Source organism: Emericellopsis cladophorae (genome assembly GCF_022114955.1).
Source record: "Emericellopsis cladophorae strain MUM 19.33 chromosome Unknown NODE_40_length_209357_cov_118_235785, whole genome shotgun sequence".
Classification (NCBI taxonomy): domain Eukaryota; kingdom Fungi; phylum Ascomycota; class Sordariomycetes; order Hypocreales; family Bionectriaceae; genus Emericellopsis; species Emericellopsis cladophorae.
Genome location: NW_026250965.1, coordinates 37,321 through 53,150, shown reverse-complemented (window position 1 = coordinate 53,150; position 15,830 = coordinate 37,321). Strand labels below are relative to the sequence as shown.

At 53.9% G+C, this 15,830-nt stretch overlaps 5 protein-coding genes across 5 annotated transcripts; 2 read left to right on the top strand and 3 right to left on the bottom strand.

Annotated features, from left to right (window-relative positions):
* Positions 1–2,660: 2,660 nt before the first annotated feature.
* On the bottom strand, positions 2,661–4,717 carry J7T54_001950 (uncharacterized protein; the record flags this gene model as incomplete). Its single annotated transcript, XM_051508105.1, has 10 exons — positions 2,661–2,777; positions 2,840–3,389; positions 3,467–3,808; positions 3,867–4,076; positions 4,178–4,218; positions 4,277–4,302; positions 4,377–4,413; positions 4,469–4,482; positions 4,553–4,612; positions 4,678–4,717. 10 exons carry the CDS (start codon positions 4,715–4,717, stop codon positions 2,661–2,663), a joined length of 1,437 nt encoding a protein of 478 aa, XP_051360718.1.
* A 552-nt stretch (positions 4,718–5,269) lies between these two features.
* Positions 5,270–6,796, bottom strand: J7T54_001949 (uncharacterized protein; the record flags this gene model as incomplete). The annotated part of the gene is made up of 1 exon (XM_051508104.1): positions 5,270–6,796. The coding sequence occupies one exon, from the start codon at positions 6,794–6,796 to the stop codon at positions 5,270–5,272; it is 1,527 nt and encodes a 508-aa protein (XP_051360717.1).
* An 867-nt stretch (positions 6,797–7,663) lies between these two features.
* Positions 7,664–9,007, bottom strand: J7T54_001948 (uncharacterized protein; the record flags this gene model as incomplete). Its single annotated transcript, XM_051508103.1, has 3 exons — positions 7,664–7,961; positions 8,012–8,484; positions 8,828–9,007. 3 exons carry the CDS (start codon positions 9,005–9,007, stop codon positions 7,664–7,666), a joined length of 951 nt encoding a protein of 316 aa, XP_051360716.1.
* A 967-nt stretch (positions 9,008–9,974) lies between these two features.
* On the top strand, positions 9,975–11,252 carry J7T54_001947 (putative 12-oxophytodienoate reductase-like protein; the record flags this gene model as incomplete). Its single annotated transcript, XM_051508101.1, has 2 exons — positions 9,975–10,232; positions 10,287–11,252. 2 exons carry the CDS (start codon positions 9,975–9,977, stop codon positions 11,250–11,252), a joined length of 1,224 nt encoding a protein of 407 aa, XP_051360715.1.
* A 2,307-nt stretch (positions 11,253–13,559) lies between these two features.
* Positions 13,560–14,858, top strand: J7T54_001946 (alcohol oxidase; the record flags this gene model as incomplete). The annotated part of the gene is made up of 4 exons (XM_051508100.1): positions 13,560–13,815; positions 13,876–13,929; positions 13,981–14,076; positions 14,131–14,858. The coding sequence occupies 4 exons, from the start codon at positions 13,560–13,562 to the stop codon at positions 14,856–14,858; spliced, it is 1,134 nt and encodes a 377-aa protein (XP_051360714.1).
* Positions 14,859–15,830: the final 972 nt, after the last annotated feature.

Below are 15,830 nucleotides of genomic sequence, written 5' to 3'. Positions count from 1 at the left end.
ATCTTACCATTTGAAATATGTCCTCTCAAACCAGACAGAACTTTGATTTGCTTGAGTTTGAACCAATAGAGAAACGCCACAACATTGAATCTGGCTCTGACTGGCAAGACCTCTGCTAGACACGACCGGGGGTGTGTGTGACTCTGGAGGCAAACGGAAGACTGGTTCACCAAGTCCCGACTTCGCTCCCCCATCCGCTGTTCCACTACCTTCACCGAGCCATCTGCCTTGGACTCGAAACTGGTGACGCTGCCCACTATGCCTGAGCCCCTTTGTGCTGATAACAGTGTGAGGAGACACGTGCATCCGCATGTAGACTTGTGATGGAACCAGCGGCTGTATGCGAAGTCTTGAGAAGGGGTCTCAGTTGCATGTGATCGATGGGAGTTGCATGTGGCTGCATGCTGAGCCTTCCTGGACAGGTTGCGCCAACCCAGGAAACCTGAATATCTTCATCTTGAGGCAATGTTCACGGTATGCAAGGTGGGTGGCTTTGATAGGAGCATCTGATCCAGACATGCCGATTGCCGCTCTAGTTTCTATGAGTATACTCTCTCAAATCTTACTGGCTTGACTGCTGATCCCAAGCCTGGAGCAGGACCCTCACATTCTCCAGCTTGCAGATCCCATTCGATAGCGGAGACCACGCCGGAACTGTCTCTATGAAATGACAGGAGAAGGAGGGGAACCTCATGTATAGCTCCATGCCCCTTGGTGTCTTCCCCAAGATCATAAACCTCAATATTGTGCATGAACACCTCGTTTATGAACAATCCTACGTATTCTGATGGTGAAGGCTGTGTAGTGTAGGAATTCGCGACGTCACCGATTCCTCCACGAGTACGTCCCAGATGCCCTTTGAGGTCTCTGACGCTTTTTGAGCGTACAATTCCAGCGGGACGCGCGGCCTCATATTGAACAATTCCTGTGTTAACGCCTGTGCTCTGAGATCTGACGGATCTCCACAAGAGGGCGACGAATTCGCTATCACAACAATAGCGCTCCTAGTCGCAGGGAACGTATAAAGTGAATTAAAATACCCTTGGAACTCGCCCCAGTGAGCTAGCGTTAGTCTGGGCTCGCTGGTCTGACCGATCATGGGTCGATCCGGAAGCAGAGCGACATTCGGGCCTATGAAAGATAACCAGCGAGAGGGCAGAGTATGGCGGAACCATCCCATGCCGTACGATTCTCTCCCAAGACTATCTTCGTACGTGATTGGATGATGACAGCATCTAGTGTATTTGATGCCGGGAAGCTTTGAGCTTGCTGAGCTATCATCGAGAGAGGACTCCGATGCCATGACCGAGTTGCTCCAGAGGAGCATGTGGTTAACAGAACTTCGAACAAATCCGGCCGCGCCCTAGGTATCGCCGTCCTCGAGCTTTGGATCCCCAAGTAAAATGGGCGTACTGTCGTCAAGGATCGTATATCCCTTGGGGACATTGTTGTCTTTGTATTCAGCCGCGCTCGTACAGGTCCTTGCCATTTCCAGGGGTTCGAAAAAAAATGTTATACTTGATAGCTTGCCCAGTGCTGGTGTCGCACACCTTTGCAATCAGCTCACGAACGACCCCACAGACGGAGTTGTTCTAGAGCTACGTTGAACGGAGGTCGTATGCAACCGGGAGATTGGAGGCTATCCTGACCTGGTCGGAGCCATTGTTGTAATACTCGTCGTGGAACCCCATGACGACATGGTCTAATGCGGCAAGGCCAGTTCCGTGAGAGCAAACGTCGTTGAGCGTGGCTCTCTTGCTGATCTCTGGATCGTTCGGTGTCTCTTGAAATCCGGCAAGTAAGTGGAAATGGGCTTTGTCCAGCTTAATTTGCCCTCACTCTCTAATTTGGCACAGGTCGCAGACGCGAAAGCCTTGGAGCAAGATTCGACAAGGTAAAGCGTATCTCCATCAGGGACCCGTCCTTGTTCAATATCCGCGAGGCCTTCTCCGTGACGGAAGACAATCTGCCCATGATGAAGTACACCCCATGACACAGACGCTCCGTGTCACCAGTCGCTTTCCTGGAGACGGTGGCTAATCATGAGCTCATTTCGGGTGAACCGCCAACCTGGGACGGTCCTACCCAAGAGAGTCCTGCCAGTTGGATGGGCTATCTCGCTTTCCTCAACTCGACCACGATCCCAGAGAGCCTTCGTTGTCACCATATTGTCTCTTTGGCCGGAGACACGATTCTTGGTTTCATTCCTTCGTGATATTTGCCGATTGTTGACGGCGTTGCCTGCGACCAATGCCAATCCCAGCCGCTCGAGCCACGGAGATCCGTTCAGACACGACACGAATGCACATCAACTGAGAGCAGCAGACAGCACAAACATGAAAGCAGCAGGGATTTTGGTGAGCAGGCGTGTTACAATGAGGCTAGCCGTAGCACCACGGGCTTCTTGTTGCATCACAGAACGTCGTGGAACAACAGGGCTTCCCAGTAAAGCTCTGTATCTCTCCTCCGAGCCAGCCCTCTGGTTCAAAATTCAAGAACCTGGCGTTTCGTCTACGCCAGCACTTTGAGGCCCTGGTTTTTCTAAGAACAGAGTCTCTGGACGCAAAATCGTAGAAACCGGGTCGCGGGCCTGGGAGACGATATACCAGTCTTGCCAGCAAACAAGCCGTCCTGGCCCCAGTCTGACTGGACCGTCTTTCCTAGCACTCACCACGAGCCTTGTTTCCCATCACAACCGTCTGCTCCGCGGTAGGGTTCTCAGCCTCCGCCTCACTCGAGTTGACCACCGGGGCTTCTTTCAAGCTGTAAGTGTCGAGCTGCATTCCAAAGGTGTCAGCGAGTGTTTCAAAACTTGATGGAAGTCTGGTGAATCACTTACCCATTTGACAACGAACAGTACGCCGGTCACCGCTGCGCATGCGCACAGCATGGCGATGCTTCCCTTCCTCCAGTAAGGTGCGTCAGTGGCCGGGTACATGGCGATGCCCCAGAAGGTCCACAGGATCAGGCCCGACCCAGCCATCATGGAGAGCGTCACCGCGCGGTGCGCGTCGTCGCCACCGCGGGACAGCACAATGTTGGCCCAGCCGTACAGTAGCGGGGAGATGGCGAACGAGGAACCGGACGCGTAGAAGGCGAAGAAGTAGGCCGCGCGCGGCGCATCGGGAATGATGAGGATGATGGCGCAGACGACCTGCACGAGGACTATGGCGATGCCGGTGCGGACCCGGTGGCCCGTCCTGTCGAGGTACGCTGCCGTACCAAGCTCGGCGATGATGCCGACGCCCTGGATGCCCAGCGGGTAGGTGTTTACGTTTGACTGCGTGTAGGGGTTGCCTTGATAGTTCTTGAGCCAGAGGAGGAACAGCCCCTGGAGCGGAAAGGCCTGCAGAGCCGAGGCACAGATGGAGAAAAAGATGAGGCAGTACCTAAGCACTGTGGTCAGTTACCATTTCTACTTGGCGCCAAGGTGGAATTCAGAGGTGTGCTTGGGAAAGCAACTTACATGGCCGGTGTTGCGCAGACGCGCTTGAACAGCGACAAAGGACTGATGCTGTTGCTGTCTGCGCGCTTGGGCGGCACCCGACTCAGGGCCAGCGCCCTCTCCCGCGGGCTGAGATAGCTTGCGCGGGTCTTCTCAGGAGTGTCTGGAAGGTAAAGGAAACCCATGACGGAGATGGGCAAGGTGATGATGCCGTCAATGAGGAACACCCACTGCCAGCCCTTGAGACCGGCGTGGCCGTCCATGCCCTCGCGGATGGCGGTCATCATAACGCCCGCGAACATGGTGCCGACCTGCCCAGCAATAGTAAAGACGGCGGTGCGCTTGACGAGCTCCGACGGCTTGCTATGTGTCCATCGGTGGTTAGCTGACGGGGAAGGAGTGTGATGGGGGGACAACGTACTACCACGAGCCGATAATGAAGACGCAGCCGGGATAAGTGCTGGCCTCTGCGAGGCCCATGAGGAACCGCACGGCGCAGAGCTGAGGGTAGGTCTTGCAGCCAGCGGAGGCCATAGTAAGGCATCCCCAGAGGACGACCATGGAGGGCAGCCAGATTCGGGGCGCAATCTTCTGAATGATGAGCGCGTTTGGGATCTGGCCGACGACAAGCCTGTAGACATCGGTCCGTTAGCGATAACGCCCCTGGTCGAGAAGGGAGGCCCTTTGTGGGATACTTGCCCTGCCGTCGTCACGGATAGGACGATGTTGTACTGGTTCCCCACCATCTGGAGGTCTTCTCTAAGACCGGCGACCTGTTGCGGGGTGTTAATGTCATTGGGCAGAGCAAAGCCTCTCCAAGTATCTACATACGTAGGCATTGGCAAATGACGCGCGGTCTGAAGCCAGCACTGAGTTAGTCAAAGCTCGCAATACTCTGTTCGTTGTGGACACTGAAAAAGTGATGACTGACCAAGATAATTGAAGAAGTAGCTGAAGCAGGAGTAGGTCTTTCCAATTATCAGAGAACTATACTGTCACACAGCGAATGGCGGGCAACCGTACCAGGATGACCAAATCTAAAACGGATTTGTCAGTTTCGAGCACATGAGATAATGTGTGAAAACGTTGTGAGTGGAGGTTTCTTACCGAGCTTCCATAGGAGACGACGCTCCTCCTTCGCCCGGTCCTTGTCCTCACTAGAGGTGCCTTGGATGAACATGTCAGTAAATGACGGTCGCAATAGTGTGGCCACATGAGGCAATGCGACATACCCCTGGCCTCACCAGCAACCGATTTTGAGGAAAATCCCATGGCGATGGATGAATGTGCTCGCTTCTTTTCAAATTAGATCAGATAAGGAGAGCAAGTCCGGCGCGACGAAGATCTGATAAAACCGGGAGCCATCCGCCTTATAAAAACGCGAATAAACCCTAATTTCCTGCCCCATAGAGGCACTAATGACACACGAAAATACCCATCCTTAACTCGCTCGCGTGGGAACCCGCAACGACGCGTTCCAGGCTTCCAGCATGAGGGACTAAGAAATTTCTTCCAACGGTGGGGAGCGGAGGCGGACGCGATCCAGCCCACGATACAAAAGGAGTGGACTGATTGATAAAATTGCCCCGACGCCAAGAAAGTAGTAAGGTTTGCTAATCACGAGCTCGCGACAAGTGCGACACGCTAACCCCACAATATATGATCAATGCACAGAGCGCGCCATGCTAAAGGGACAGAGAGGCATCCAAGACTTCGCGGATACGGGATCGCTGGCACGATGGCTGTGCGAGTGCGCGAGACGAGCTGAAATCCAGTGCTCGCGGCGATTCGGTAAGTTGCTCTCTATACTACTCCTAGTAGGTCTTAGAATGGTAAACAGTACCTAACAACAGGAACGCGAACAGAGTACAGGTCCTGTTCCCACCACTTTGTTGCATACGCCTTCAAGCTGAACAGAAAGTCTGATACGAATTCCAGCCCATTAGTGTCCGCGCAGGATATAGCATCCTTGGGTATGTCAACTCCACCGCTCATGCCCTTCTCGTTGCCACTCACTGCAGCATCTTGTGCCCCGCGGAGGTGGAATGAGTTCTCAAACTCTGGAGATGCAGTGAAACCACTCGACAGATCGACCAGCCCTCCCAGAAGCTTGAACGAAAGCATTACAGATAGGTCAGCGCCAACATCAAGAGCCACGTCAGCGGATTGAGAGGCGTTGGCAAAGGTGTCAAAGTCCGGCTCCCAGCCCGACGTGGTGGTTTTGAACCCGTCCAGCATATCCAGATGGACGTTTCCGGTCGGTAGAGAAAAGTCCACGCCAGCGTAAAGGTCAACAGCAGCGGAAGCCTCAACGTTGACGTAAAGGCCGAATGCAAGTCCAGGACCGAGCGACACTACCCCAGGGACGTCGATAAATGAGAAGGCGAGATCGTCAGGCTGATACTGCACTGCCTCCTGGAAAGCCGCCTGGACCGATGCCGAAACGACGGCTGAAGAGTCAAATGCAGCGTCAAGGTCGAAGTAGAGCTCTTGAAGCTTGAAGCCCCAGAAGCTGTACTTGAGTTTCCCGGACAAGGTGAGTTTCGACGAGAACCAGGCTTCCTCGGCCGTAATGTCGATGAACTCCCCATCGGTGAACAGTGTTGTGTGTTCCTCGAGGCCTTCGGCTATGTCAATCGACCAACTCGGTGAGAGATTGAGCCGCCGCATCAAAGTTGCTGCAGGCAGTGACGTGAAAGTCATCTCCATTTCACCTGCAAGGCCTGGTAGGTCGCCTGGGGTAGCATGAACTTGAATAGACAAGTTGTCCAAGTCCGAGGTGATGCCGTCAACCACGAAATATCCTCGCTCAAACTCAGCTGCGCATCCTTCATCAAGAGAGCCAGTGATGAGAACAAAGGGCTCACCGCCAGTGTTCCAGTCCTTGACAGCCTCTTCGAAGCCGGCATCGTCTTCGAAGACTACAGAGAGCACGTTGGCATCGCATGAGGTCTTGCGAATAGACGCAATATTCTCGAGGACAACAGCGGGGTGCTTGAAAGCGAGGCTCATATTGATGCTGCCTGTCGTAGTGTTCTTATCCTCGGCAGGGGGGGCGTACGCAAGGGTGACGTTTTGAGCCGGGACGAAGTTCTTGGGGTCGGCGCGGTCAACTTTGGGCGCTGAGCAGGGCTTGAACGTATGCGTCGTGTTGTGAGGAGTGGTCTGGCCGATGGGTGGCTTCTTGTGCACAGGACGCCTAGAAGTTGGCTGAGTCTGTGCTGGGCGCTCACTTGTCGAGGTGGAAGATGCCTTGACGGACGTGGTGGCAATCAAAGGTGGCTCGACCGTTGAAGACACTGAAACGGTTGCCGTTCCTTCAGGTCCGAGACTGGTGTATTGCTCAGGCATTTCCACCACAATGACAGTAGTTCGGCACTGGCATGACTCTTGAGCTATCACGTTCCCAGCTAAGACAAGAAGCCCTGCAAGGCCTGACTTGAGAAGAGATGCCTGCATTGTTGGTTGAAATCAAGTGACGAGTAAATGAGTGACGGATAAATGAGTGACGGTAATGAGTGGACGCTCTCACGATGGCCGAGCTCAACGGGAGTAGCTGGACAACAGAGTCGGGAGGCATTGCTGAGTGCGCAGTGCTATACTTAAATACTGTACTTCTCCACGAGCCTTTCTTCTACCGTAACGATACTTGATGGTAGCTAGTAAATTGCATGTGGATGCAAACGCTCTGCCCAGCTTTACCTGAAGCTCTCTTATCAAATAACCAGGGTTAACTACGACCCCGCGGTAGTCCGATAACAGCCTCCGCGTTGTACCGCCTATATCACCGCTATTATATGCCGTGATTTCGGCATGGCTCACCTAAACGCGTGTCTTGGCTACGGGTCTGGTGTCACAATGCATACGCCAAGTCCTTGACTCGCACCTGAATACTATTGAACTCTCTTGAGCTTCATATGCCGACCCTGCGAGTTTAATCAGCATGTCTATACCTCGGCGTGCCAGAACTACCAGCAATGGGATGCCAAGTGGTCGCAGGACTCGGAAGTTATCCGAGAAATATGCGATCAGCTCACACGTGCCACGTGGCCTCCCGCCCTGCCCCTTCTTACAGTTTACTACAACAAAAACCTTCGGCGTTATTTTAATCATGCGGTCGGATAAGGAAGCGGACCAGATACCTTCATTGAGAGAGGTCAGGAAGCGAAATTCAACATAGCTAACAGCCTGTCGCTCCGGCAACCGTGCACCGCTTAGCTACTGCGTCGACTCTGACCGCCTACCCGAGTAGTTACTTCGTGGGTTAGCTTGGACATTCGACGTCAAGACTGCCTGATCGTGACCAAGTTCGTATGACTCGGCCGGTATCTCCTTTGTGCTCTTTGTGGTGGCGTCGACATGGAAGGACCTTGTCAGTATTATCTCGCCGCGTCCGATCTCACCGGGCTCCGATCGACTTTGGTTGGCGTAGTAAGAGGAGCCCTTGACTCTGACGAATATCGCGTTGACGGCGGGTAAGCATGCACAGATCAGACCAATGCCGGCCTCGGCGTTGCTATTACGCGTCAACCATGACCTTTGACAACAACATGCGACTCTGCTTACCCTGATAGGACGACTTTCGTGAACACCATCGTCTGGTTCGTCGAATGGCCTTCGTTGATGATCAGAAGCAGGCGGTAGACACTGAATCCCGTGGCGATACCTCCAGCGCAAAGCATGCCAATGATTCTTAGTCTCCTTTTCCTTGACAGCTGCAGAGACCACGTCAAGGGTGTGGGCAGGACCAAAATCACCAGGTCGCTGATGACGCTGATGATAGCATCCGCTGTGATGATGGCGCTCTGGTCCATGCATTTCTCGGTCTGACCTTGCCAGTACGCCGGGATTGGCCAGCAGATGAAGATTTTGATGAAGATGCCAGAGACGTAGTACAGCACGATGACGCCAATGAGGATGTATATGCCGATCAGTGTCTTCTTGTGCACGGCGCCGAATACGCGGATAATGATGAGGAGCAGGGCGAGCTTGACCGTCATGGCCATTGGCGCGTAGAAAATCGTGGCGGCGTATCCAGACTGCGCGCGTTAGCGGGGCCCACTCGATCATTGAGAGTTGCCTGTGCCTTGAGGAAAGACTGTAGCTCCGCTGGCGAAACCTCCCATTGGTTCAGACCACCTCCATGTTTCGCGGCTAGGTGGTATCAGGAACAATTGAACCCAGGGCAGAGCAAAGCTACTAACCAAATAGACAGGTAATGCAGTATCCAACCATCAGTACCTGGAGAGGGGTAAGTCAAAGATCCTGTGTTGATAGAGTAGTGGTTCCATACAAAGGAGCTATATGTTGCGTCTTCTCCATGTTAGCGACCCGGGTACAGCTAGCAACTCCCCGGCAAGGCTTACAGTCGTCCCAACTGACTGTGTTCCCCAAAAGCCTGGTCTTGGAATAGATGCGCATTGAAACAAATATTGTCACGAAAAGCAGGGTCAATCCTTGCGTGGCATAAAGAATGGTTTGAAGCATATCTTGAGGGTCGTCGAGGTTCGGCTCCACGCCCACTGGGGGTGGCGCCGCCCCTGGATATTCTGTGCGGCTCATTGGCGGGTCAGTTCGTATCAGACTCAAGGAAGGAAAACTTTTGGATCATATCGGATACACCAAGGCCGCGGAAAGAAGACTTCAAAGGTTGGCCGCTGGATGCTGATGCTAAGAAAGGAGGAAGAGCGCGATGGCGCGAAGATACTGCTGCCTTTTGAGAGCAGCGGCTTGCTGCATAGCACTGAATGCACATCGCCGGCTACTTGGGGCGGCTCAGCTTCACCACGCCTCGCAATGTCACCGAAACTGGGATTGGGGCCAACCCGAGAAGAGAGTTAATACTAAGGCGAATTGGACCCCCCTGGCCGCATTCGTGATGGTGGTGTGATGTTAACCCAACACTGTTGCGACCTGCATTCTGCAATATAAAACATAAACCCATGGTTGTATCATCCGGAGGCCAAAGGTCTACAGGAGAAACACCACCAGCACCGTTGCTGCAGACGTGCATGAGCCCCTGGCCGGGCCCTTGCTCTTTGCAGCTTTTCCTGAAAGAACCCTGCAACGACCCTCCTCGATCCGGGGAAGTTTCCGTTGTTACCATAAACAATGTAGTCTTGTCCAATGGGACGAGAACCGAATGCAGGACGGATGCGACAATTTCTACTGGTTGTTGGTCAAGGTTCAAACTGCAACCGACGGCTGCTGCGTGGCCCTCCACGAAGAAGAGGGGCCGGCCGGCGAACTGGACTCTTTGGTAATGGACTCATGAGTGACTTTAAGGGGTGCATGCTGTCCACGTTGGTGGTCAGCACTTTGATGGATCATACAAGACACATAAAATCCCAACCTGACTGACAACTTGTCTGCCATCTCGTGTACGTCCAGCTGAAGCTTTCCGTTGGAGTCTACTCCGCCAACACGACTGCCCTATTGCAAGTCATTACTTTCGAATCGTATTCTTGCAGATAGCTTTGAACTTCACCAGCTTTGAGGCCTTGGGCTCCTCACTTGTTCAACAGTCAATATGGGAGACGCCAGGTCAACCGGAGCTGATTCGAAGCTCTTCGAGCCTCTGCAGATCGCCAACGGCAAGATTGAGCTCAAGCACCGAGTCATTCTCGCAGCCTTGACGCGGAATCGAGGAACTTCGGAGAAGGCCAATCCCACGCCTGAGAGCCCGAACCGTGTTTGGATCCCAAACGATATCATGGTCGACTATTACAGTCAGCGGGCGACCGAGGGCGGTCTTCTTATCACCGAAGGTCTGCCGCCATCCCTCGAGGTATTCATCTTCCCTCCAGTACTGCCGTGTTCGAATTGCTGACATGACTTTCAGAGCAACTGTATGCCTGGAGTGCCCGGCATCTTCACCTCGGAACAGGTTGAGGGATGGCGCAAGATAGTCGACGCCGTTCACGCCAAAGGAGCGTACATCTATGCGCAGCTCTGGCACGCTGGCCGTGCCAACATCCCCCAGTTGACTGGAGGCCCTATCGTCTCGCCATCTGGTCTGCCATGGGATGACCCTGAGGAGTTCTATATGTACCCTCCGCCACACAGCACGGAGAGGGTCAAGCTTGTCGATCATCCCCCGATTGAGTTGACTCAGGACCACATCAACAGAACCATACAGGATTACTGTGAGGCCGCCAAGTCTGCTATGGACGCTGGCTTTGACGGCATTGAGCTCCACGGCGCCAATGGATACTTGCCTGAGCAATTCTTGAGCTCCAACTCGAACAAAAGAACTGACAGGTACGGGGGATCCCCTGAGAAGCGGTGCACCTTTGTTCTCGAGCTCATGGAAGCCTTGTCAAACACCGTCGGCCAGGAGAACTTGGCCATTCGTCTCAGTCCCTTTGGTCTCTTCAACCAGGCAAGGGGTGAGAAGCGCGTTGAGACGTGGTCACATCTCTGCCGTGAGCTCAAACAGCAACTGCCTCGCCTCTCGTACGTCAGCTTTATCGAGCCACGATACGAGCAGATCTTCTCCGAGGAAGAGAAGCAAATGTTCCTTGACTCGTGGAATCTGCCCAACGTTGACCTGTCCGAGTTCCGCAAGATCATGGGCGATACTCCCTTCTTTTCTGCCGGCGGATTTGATGACCAGACTTCATGGGGCGTGATCGAAGATGGAAAATACGATGCTCTTGTGTACGGGCGGTACTTTATCAGCAATCCGGATCTGCCCCGACGACTCCGCGAGGGCATTCCCCTCGCCAAGTACGACCGCTCGCGCTTCTATGGTCCGTTCGAGGACCCGAGCATCGGTTACAACGACTACCCGAAGTTTGCAGCTTAGATCAGATAGACTGGGTGACAGTAGCCGATAACACAGCGTTGTTGATGCGGGCTTTCGCCGCTTATCTACAGTATCTGTGTGCCGGAGCATATTGATCCCTGAACGCGTCCCGCTTCTGCAGATTTGTTGATGTTTCACGTTGCTCAACACATCTGCGTATCAATGGCAATAACACAACATTCGTAAAGCAGGTTAGGCAACGGGACGCGCCAGCGTGGTGTTGGCCGTAGGTATGTTGGTCACTGGAGAAATGCAACCCCGGCGGGTAATCTCAAGAGGAGGTGTCCTAATATATTTTCGTCGTCAAAGTGTGCCCTGGGACTCCCCCTGTCGGCAGGGCCCACCATCCTCACCGGAAGTCAATTCCGAGTTCGTTCGACCCTACCGTCCATCTTTCCGATGCCTGCAACCAACACTCTGGCTCGTACGACTTGGCTTTAAACGACTTCTGGTACCGTCCGCAACGCACAGGTGACAAACAAGGTCGTTTGACCCACACGAGCGATTCACCAGAATTGCCAGAGGTTCGACGATCTGTTGATCCTCTCGGCCGGTGGGTGGTTAACATTTGCTTGTGAACGAGGAACGCGAAGATGGGAGGCCTGCGATCTTCATTTGCTGCTGCTACGTGTACATTGCTGTTCTCGACGATGAGGCTTTTCTTCTGCATGGGTTTGACAAGGGGCGCAAGGGAGCGGGGTCCAATAGCTCGAGGTGAAAATGCTTTCATGGCCTTATCTCTGAACTTGATCCCACCATGAACTTTGGCCCCGGTCTGACCCGTCTGTCAACTGCCCCCTTAACTTATTAGCCTGGCTGGCCGCTGATCATGAGGGAGTCTGGTTCACCCTTAATGTTTGCCCTGGCCAGTCCCCTCCTTACTCAGCGTACACGCAGCTCCGTTGATCATGCCTTTTCCACCTTTTACCACCGTCGCATACCCCTGATGATTCCCACCAGAACCCCTGATACACCAATCTCGTCCCGCACAGCAACAAATCACCTGCACAATGCCGTGGTCGTACCCCGCCGCCGCAATGCCCCACGACCTCCTTCCCAGCGTTGGCAGTTTCTCAGCCTAGATCTATCTTACTCAAACTCAATCTTCCATTCAATTTTCCACTCGATCTAACCCGGCTATTTTTGCCTTACTCAATCCACTTGGTCGACACGGAGGCAGATTGACTTAAAGTCAATTTAAATAAACAGATATTTTCTATTTTTGTGATGCATTAAATACCGTGTCTGCTCAATCATCCGTTCTATTTCTAGTGTTTTGTTGTGGGTGTAGGGTAGTCATTTTGTTGGCAGGTGGGTCCACGTGATCCATCAACTTTGACCTGCCTGCCGTGACCCACTCCAACAGGCCCCGGGCGGCCGGCCATCTGTTGACCTGCGGGTCTCGAGGCTGCCCTCAAGCTTTAAGGACCAAGGCCTCATCAATGACGAGATCTCAGACCATCATTGCATCCAGTAGCCCCTGATGCCCACCAGATCCCTCAGCGTAACATACAGGACGCCAGCCTTGCCATCAGACACTGCCAACATTACTGTATGCCACTCACCTCAGCGCAGGAGACTGGCTTCCCTGCGGTGCACGATGACCAGCTTGGGGGAAGTACAGCGTCAATTGGCAGTCTATGAGGCAACGGACAGTACACGTCCGGAGTAGCGTCGGTCCAACAAGACTTGAGTGTATTACGTAGAATATGCGACGCATTCATTCTGGAAGGCTATGTGGCATTGCCCGATTCAGGCGAGAATGCCCTCCCACTTTGGACGGAAAGGGCCGGCAGCGACCCCGGCAGTGGAAAGCCACTGTGCGTGCGCCCAGCTGCTAAGCGTTCAGAGTCGAGCTCCCCTGTCACGGAGGTACGTTTCCAGTCCATGGACGTACGCGGTAGTTTGCCCTCAATTCATGCTCGGCGGTCTCCGTGAGCTACCTACTACTTCCAAGTTCCCGTGTCTACTCGAAACTTTGTTTCTGCCTCAACATCAACGCCACAAACTACGACGCTGCCTCCCAACTGGAGGATGAATGCACCCACGAGCTATAGCTCGGCTCCTCTCCTCGGTGGTATGATCTTGACGGCAACTATCGCAACAAACGCCCCCTCGCTGACGTGCATATTATGCAACGCTTATATAGGGACGAATTAGCCGGAGCCAGACGAGGCAAGAGAACGTCTTGGTTCACTGCGAACCTTTGCAGAGCATTTCCTACTACAGAGTAGCTCGCACGAGGCTCCTCCTGGCCCGGTACCACGTCGTGATGCCCTCAGCGGTTACTGGACTGCAAAGGGCGAGATGCGAGACAACTACGATACCATTCTCGAGTCTCGGGTCCTTCGAGTTCTCCTTGGCGAGAACAAGACCGCCACCGGCGTCGAGTTTGTTCCGCGGAGCGCTACAGACGCGTCGCAGGCCAGGACTGTCTCTGCCCGGAAGGAGGTCATCGTTGCTACTGGAACTATCAACACGCCCAAGATGCTCCAGGCCAGTGGCATTGGGCCCAGGGCTGTGCTCGAAGAAGCGGGAATCGACGTCGTTGTTGATCTTCCCGGTATGTTTAAAATCTGACGTGTATGTGTGTGTGCTGTCTCCTGCTGACAAGATACTATAGGCGTGGGCTTCAACTTTCAAGATCACCCCGTGGGAGGCGGCGCGACTTTCATTCGTGCGTGGTTTCTTGAATAGAACAGAGGTCGCAGTGCTGACTGCAGAACAGTAACCAACTTCAACATCCGCCCCGATCCCAGCGATCTTCAGTCCAACGCCACGTTCCGGGATGAAGCTCAGGCAGAGTTTGCCCAATTCAGGACTGGTACGCATCCTGCTTGCTGCACCTGCACCCATGAGTGTTAGCTGATCTTGATAGGCCCGTTGTCCATTGCCTCTGGAAACCTGATGGCTTTCCTCCCCTTCAGCGTCATCTCCTCCAAGGCTGAGACCATCGCCTCGGCTCTTGAGGACCAGGATCCTGCTGCGTATCTCCCTCCCGGTACGGAAAAAACCCTTCTAGCGGGCTACGCGACCCAGAAGAAGCGCCTGGCCGCCCTTCTGCGCTCCGACAACTCGGCAAACTACAACCTGTTCCTCCGCGGTGCCAACTTCGGCGGCACTGTCGTCTACCTCCACCCAGTGTCCCGCGGAACCATCCACGTCAACCCCGCCAACCCCTTCTTCGGCAACCCTATCGTCGACTACCGCGCCGCCTCCAACCCGCTCGACCTCGACATCCTGGCCGAGTTCGTCCGCTACACGCGCCGCTTCTACACCGAGACGAGCCTGAGCCAGTACGGCCCCATTGAGATCAGTCCGGGCCCCAAAGTCACCAGCGACGAGGCCCTGCGCGAGGCCCTCAGGTCTTCGCTGAGCCCGACGTGCTTCCACCCCGTCGGGACCGCGGCCATGATGCTCAGGGAGCTCGGCGGCGTCGTTTCGGAGCTGCTCGGGGTCTACGGCGTCAGCGGCCTGAGCGTCGTCGACGCCAGCATCGTTCCCGACTTGCCCGGTGCGTATACTCAGCAGCCCACGTATGCCATTGCCGAGAAGGCGGCCGACCTAATCAAGAGGAGGGCGAGGCGGTGCCCGAGGGCCCTCTGAGAGCCTTTAATTTCGTTCATTCTTGACGAAGTAATAGTTGAAGAGTGCATAAGAATATGAAACTGTTTGTCTCCGATTGGAGATAGTGGTTCTGAGGTATTCACCAGGGGCGATTCCATCGTGGTGGTGCTGAAGACGAGCGTCATTGTCAACAGAAGCCTGTGTCATCAAGCTGTGGATTATGCAGGCGAGGAGTACACAGGCATGTAATTACACTCCGGATGCCCGCGGTAAGTTACGATGGGCTCGTGGTGTTTGCGTTACACGTCTCGGGTGTGAGGAGGCGAGAACTCGGTTGCTCACAGTTCCTTGCCCTTCCGCGATCCATACGGCCAGTCGCTGGATACCGTGGCACATACGAACTACCAGCCATAGTCGGTCGAGGCCGGCAAGTCTGGATGCTGTGTTTGTCCAGGACACGTTAACGAGATCAGGTAATAGGGTCAAATAAGTTGAAGCTTTTGAAGACCCCCCCCCGCACTAGAGACGTCTGTTCATATCCCTCCACTAGGCAAATATGTTATCTAGATTCAACCATTTTGTCACATAGAGCAATGGTCAACAGTCTGGTTGTGGTCCGGTGCACGCATGTAGGCATGTCGTACCCGAGACCTACGAAGGGGAGGTCAGCTGCCAGGCGTATTATCGGACAAGTCAACTATACGAAAGTCTAGTATTGTCTGCGGTGGCACGGTAACAGTTTCAAGATATATAGGACAGCGTAGCATAATTCAAGGCATTTCATATACGGACTACGTCTCCTTAAAGGTGACTCTGCTTACTATCAGGCTGTCACACTAGTAGCAGATGTCCGGCATAAGTTTGCTATCCCCTCTGACACCCTATATTCCTTCAAAGTTAAGAGAAGGCCCCTTTGGATAGCGCATAGAGTTTGAATTTGCCTTCCTTTTTTCTTTACTCTTCTTTTAGCCCGTTACGAGCTATTTTAAGGGACAGATTTTGGCCAGGCAA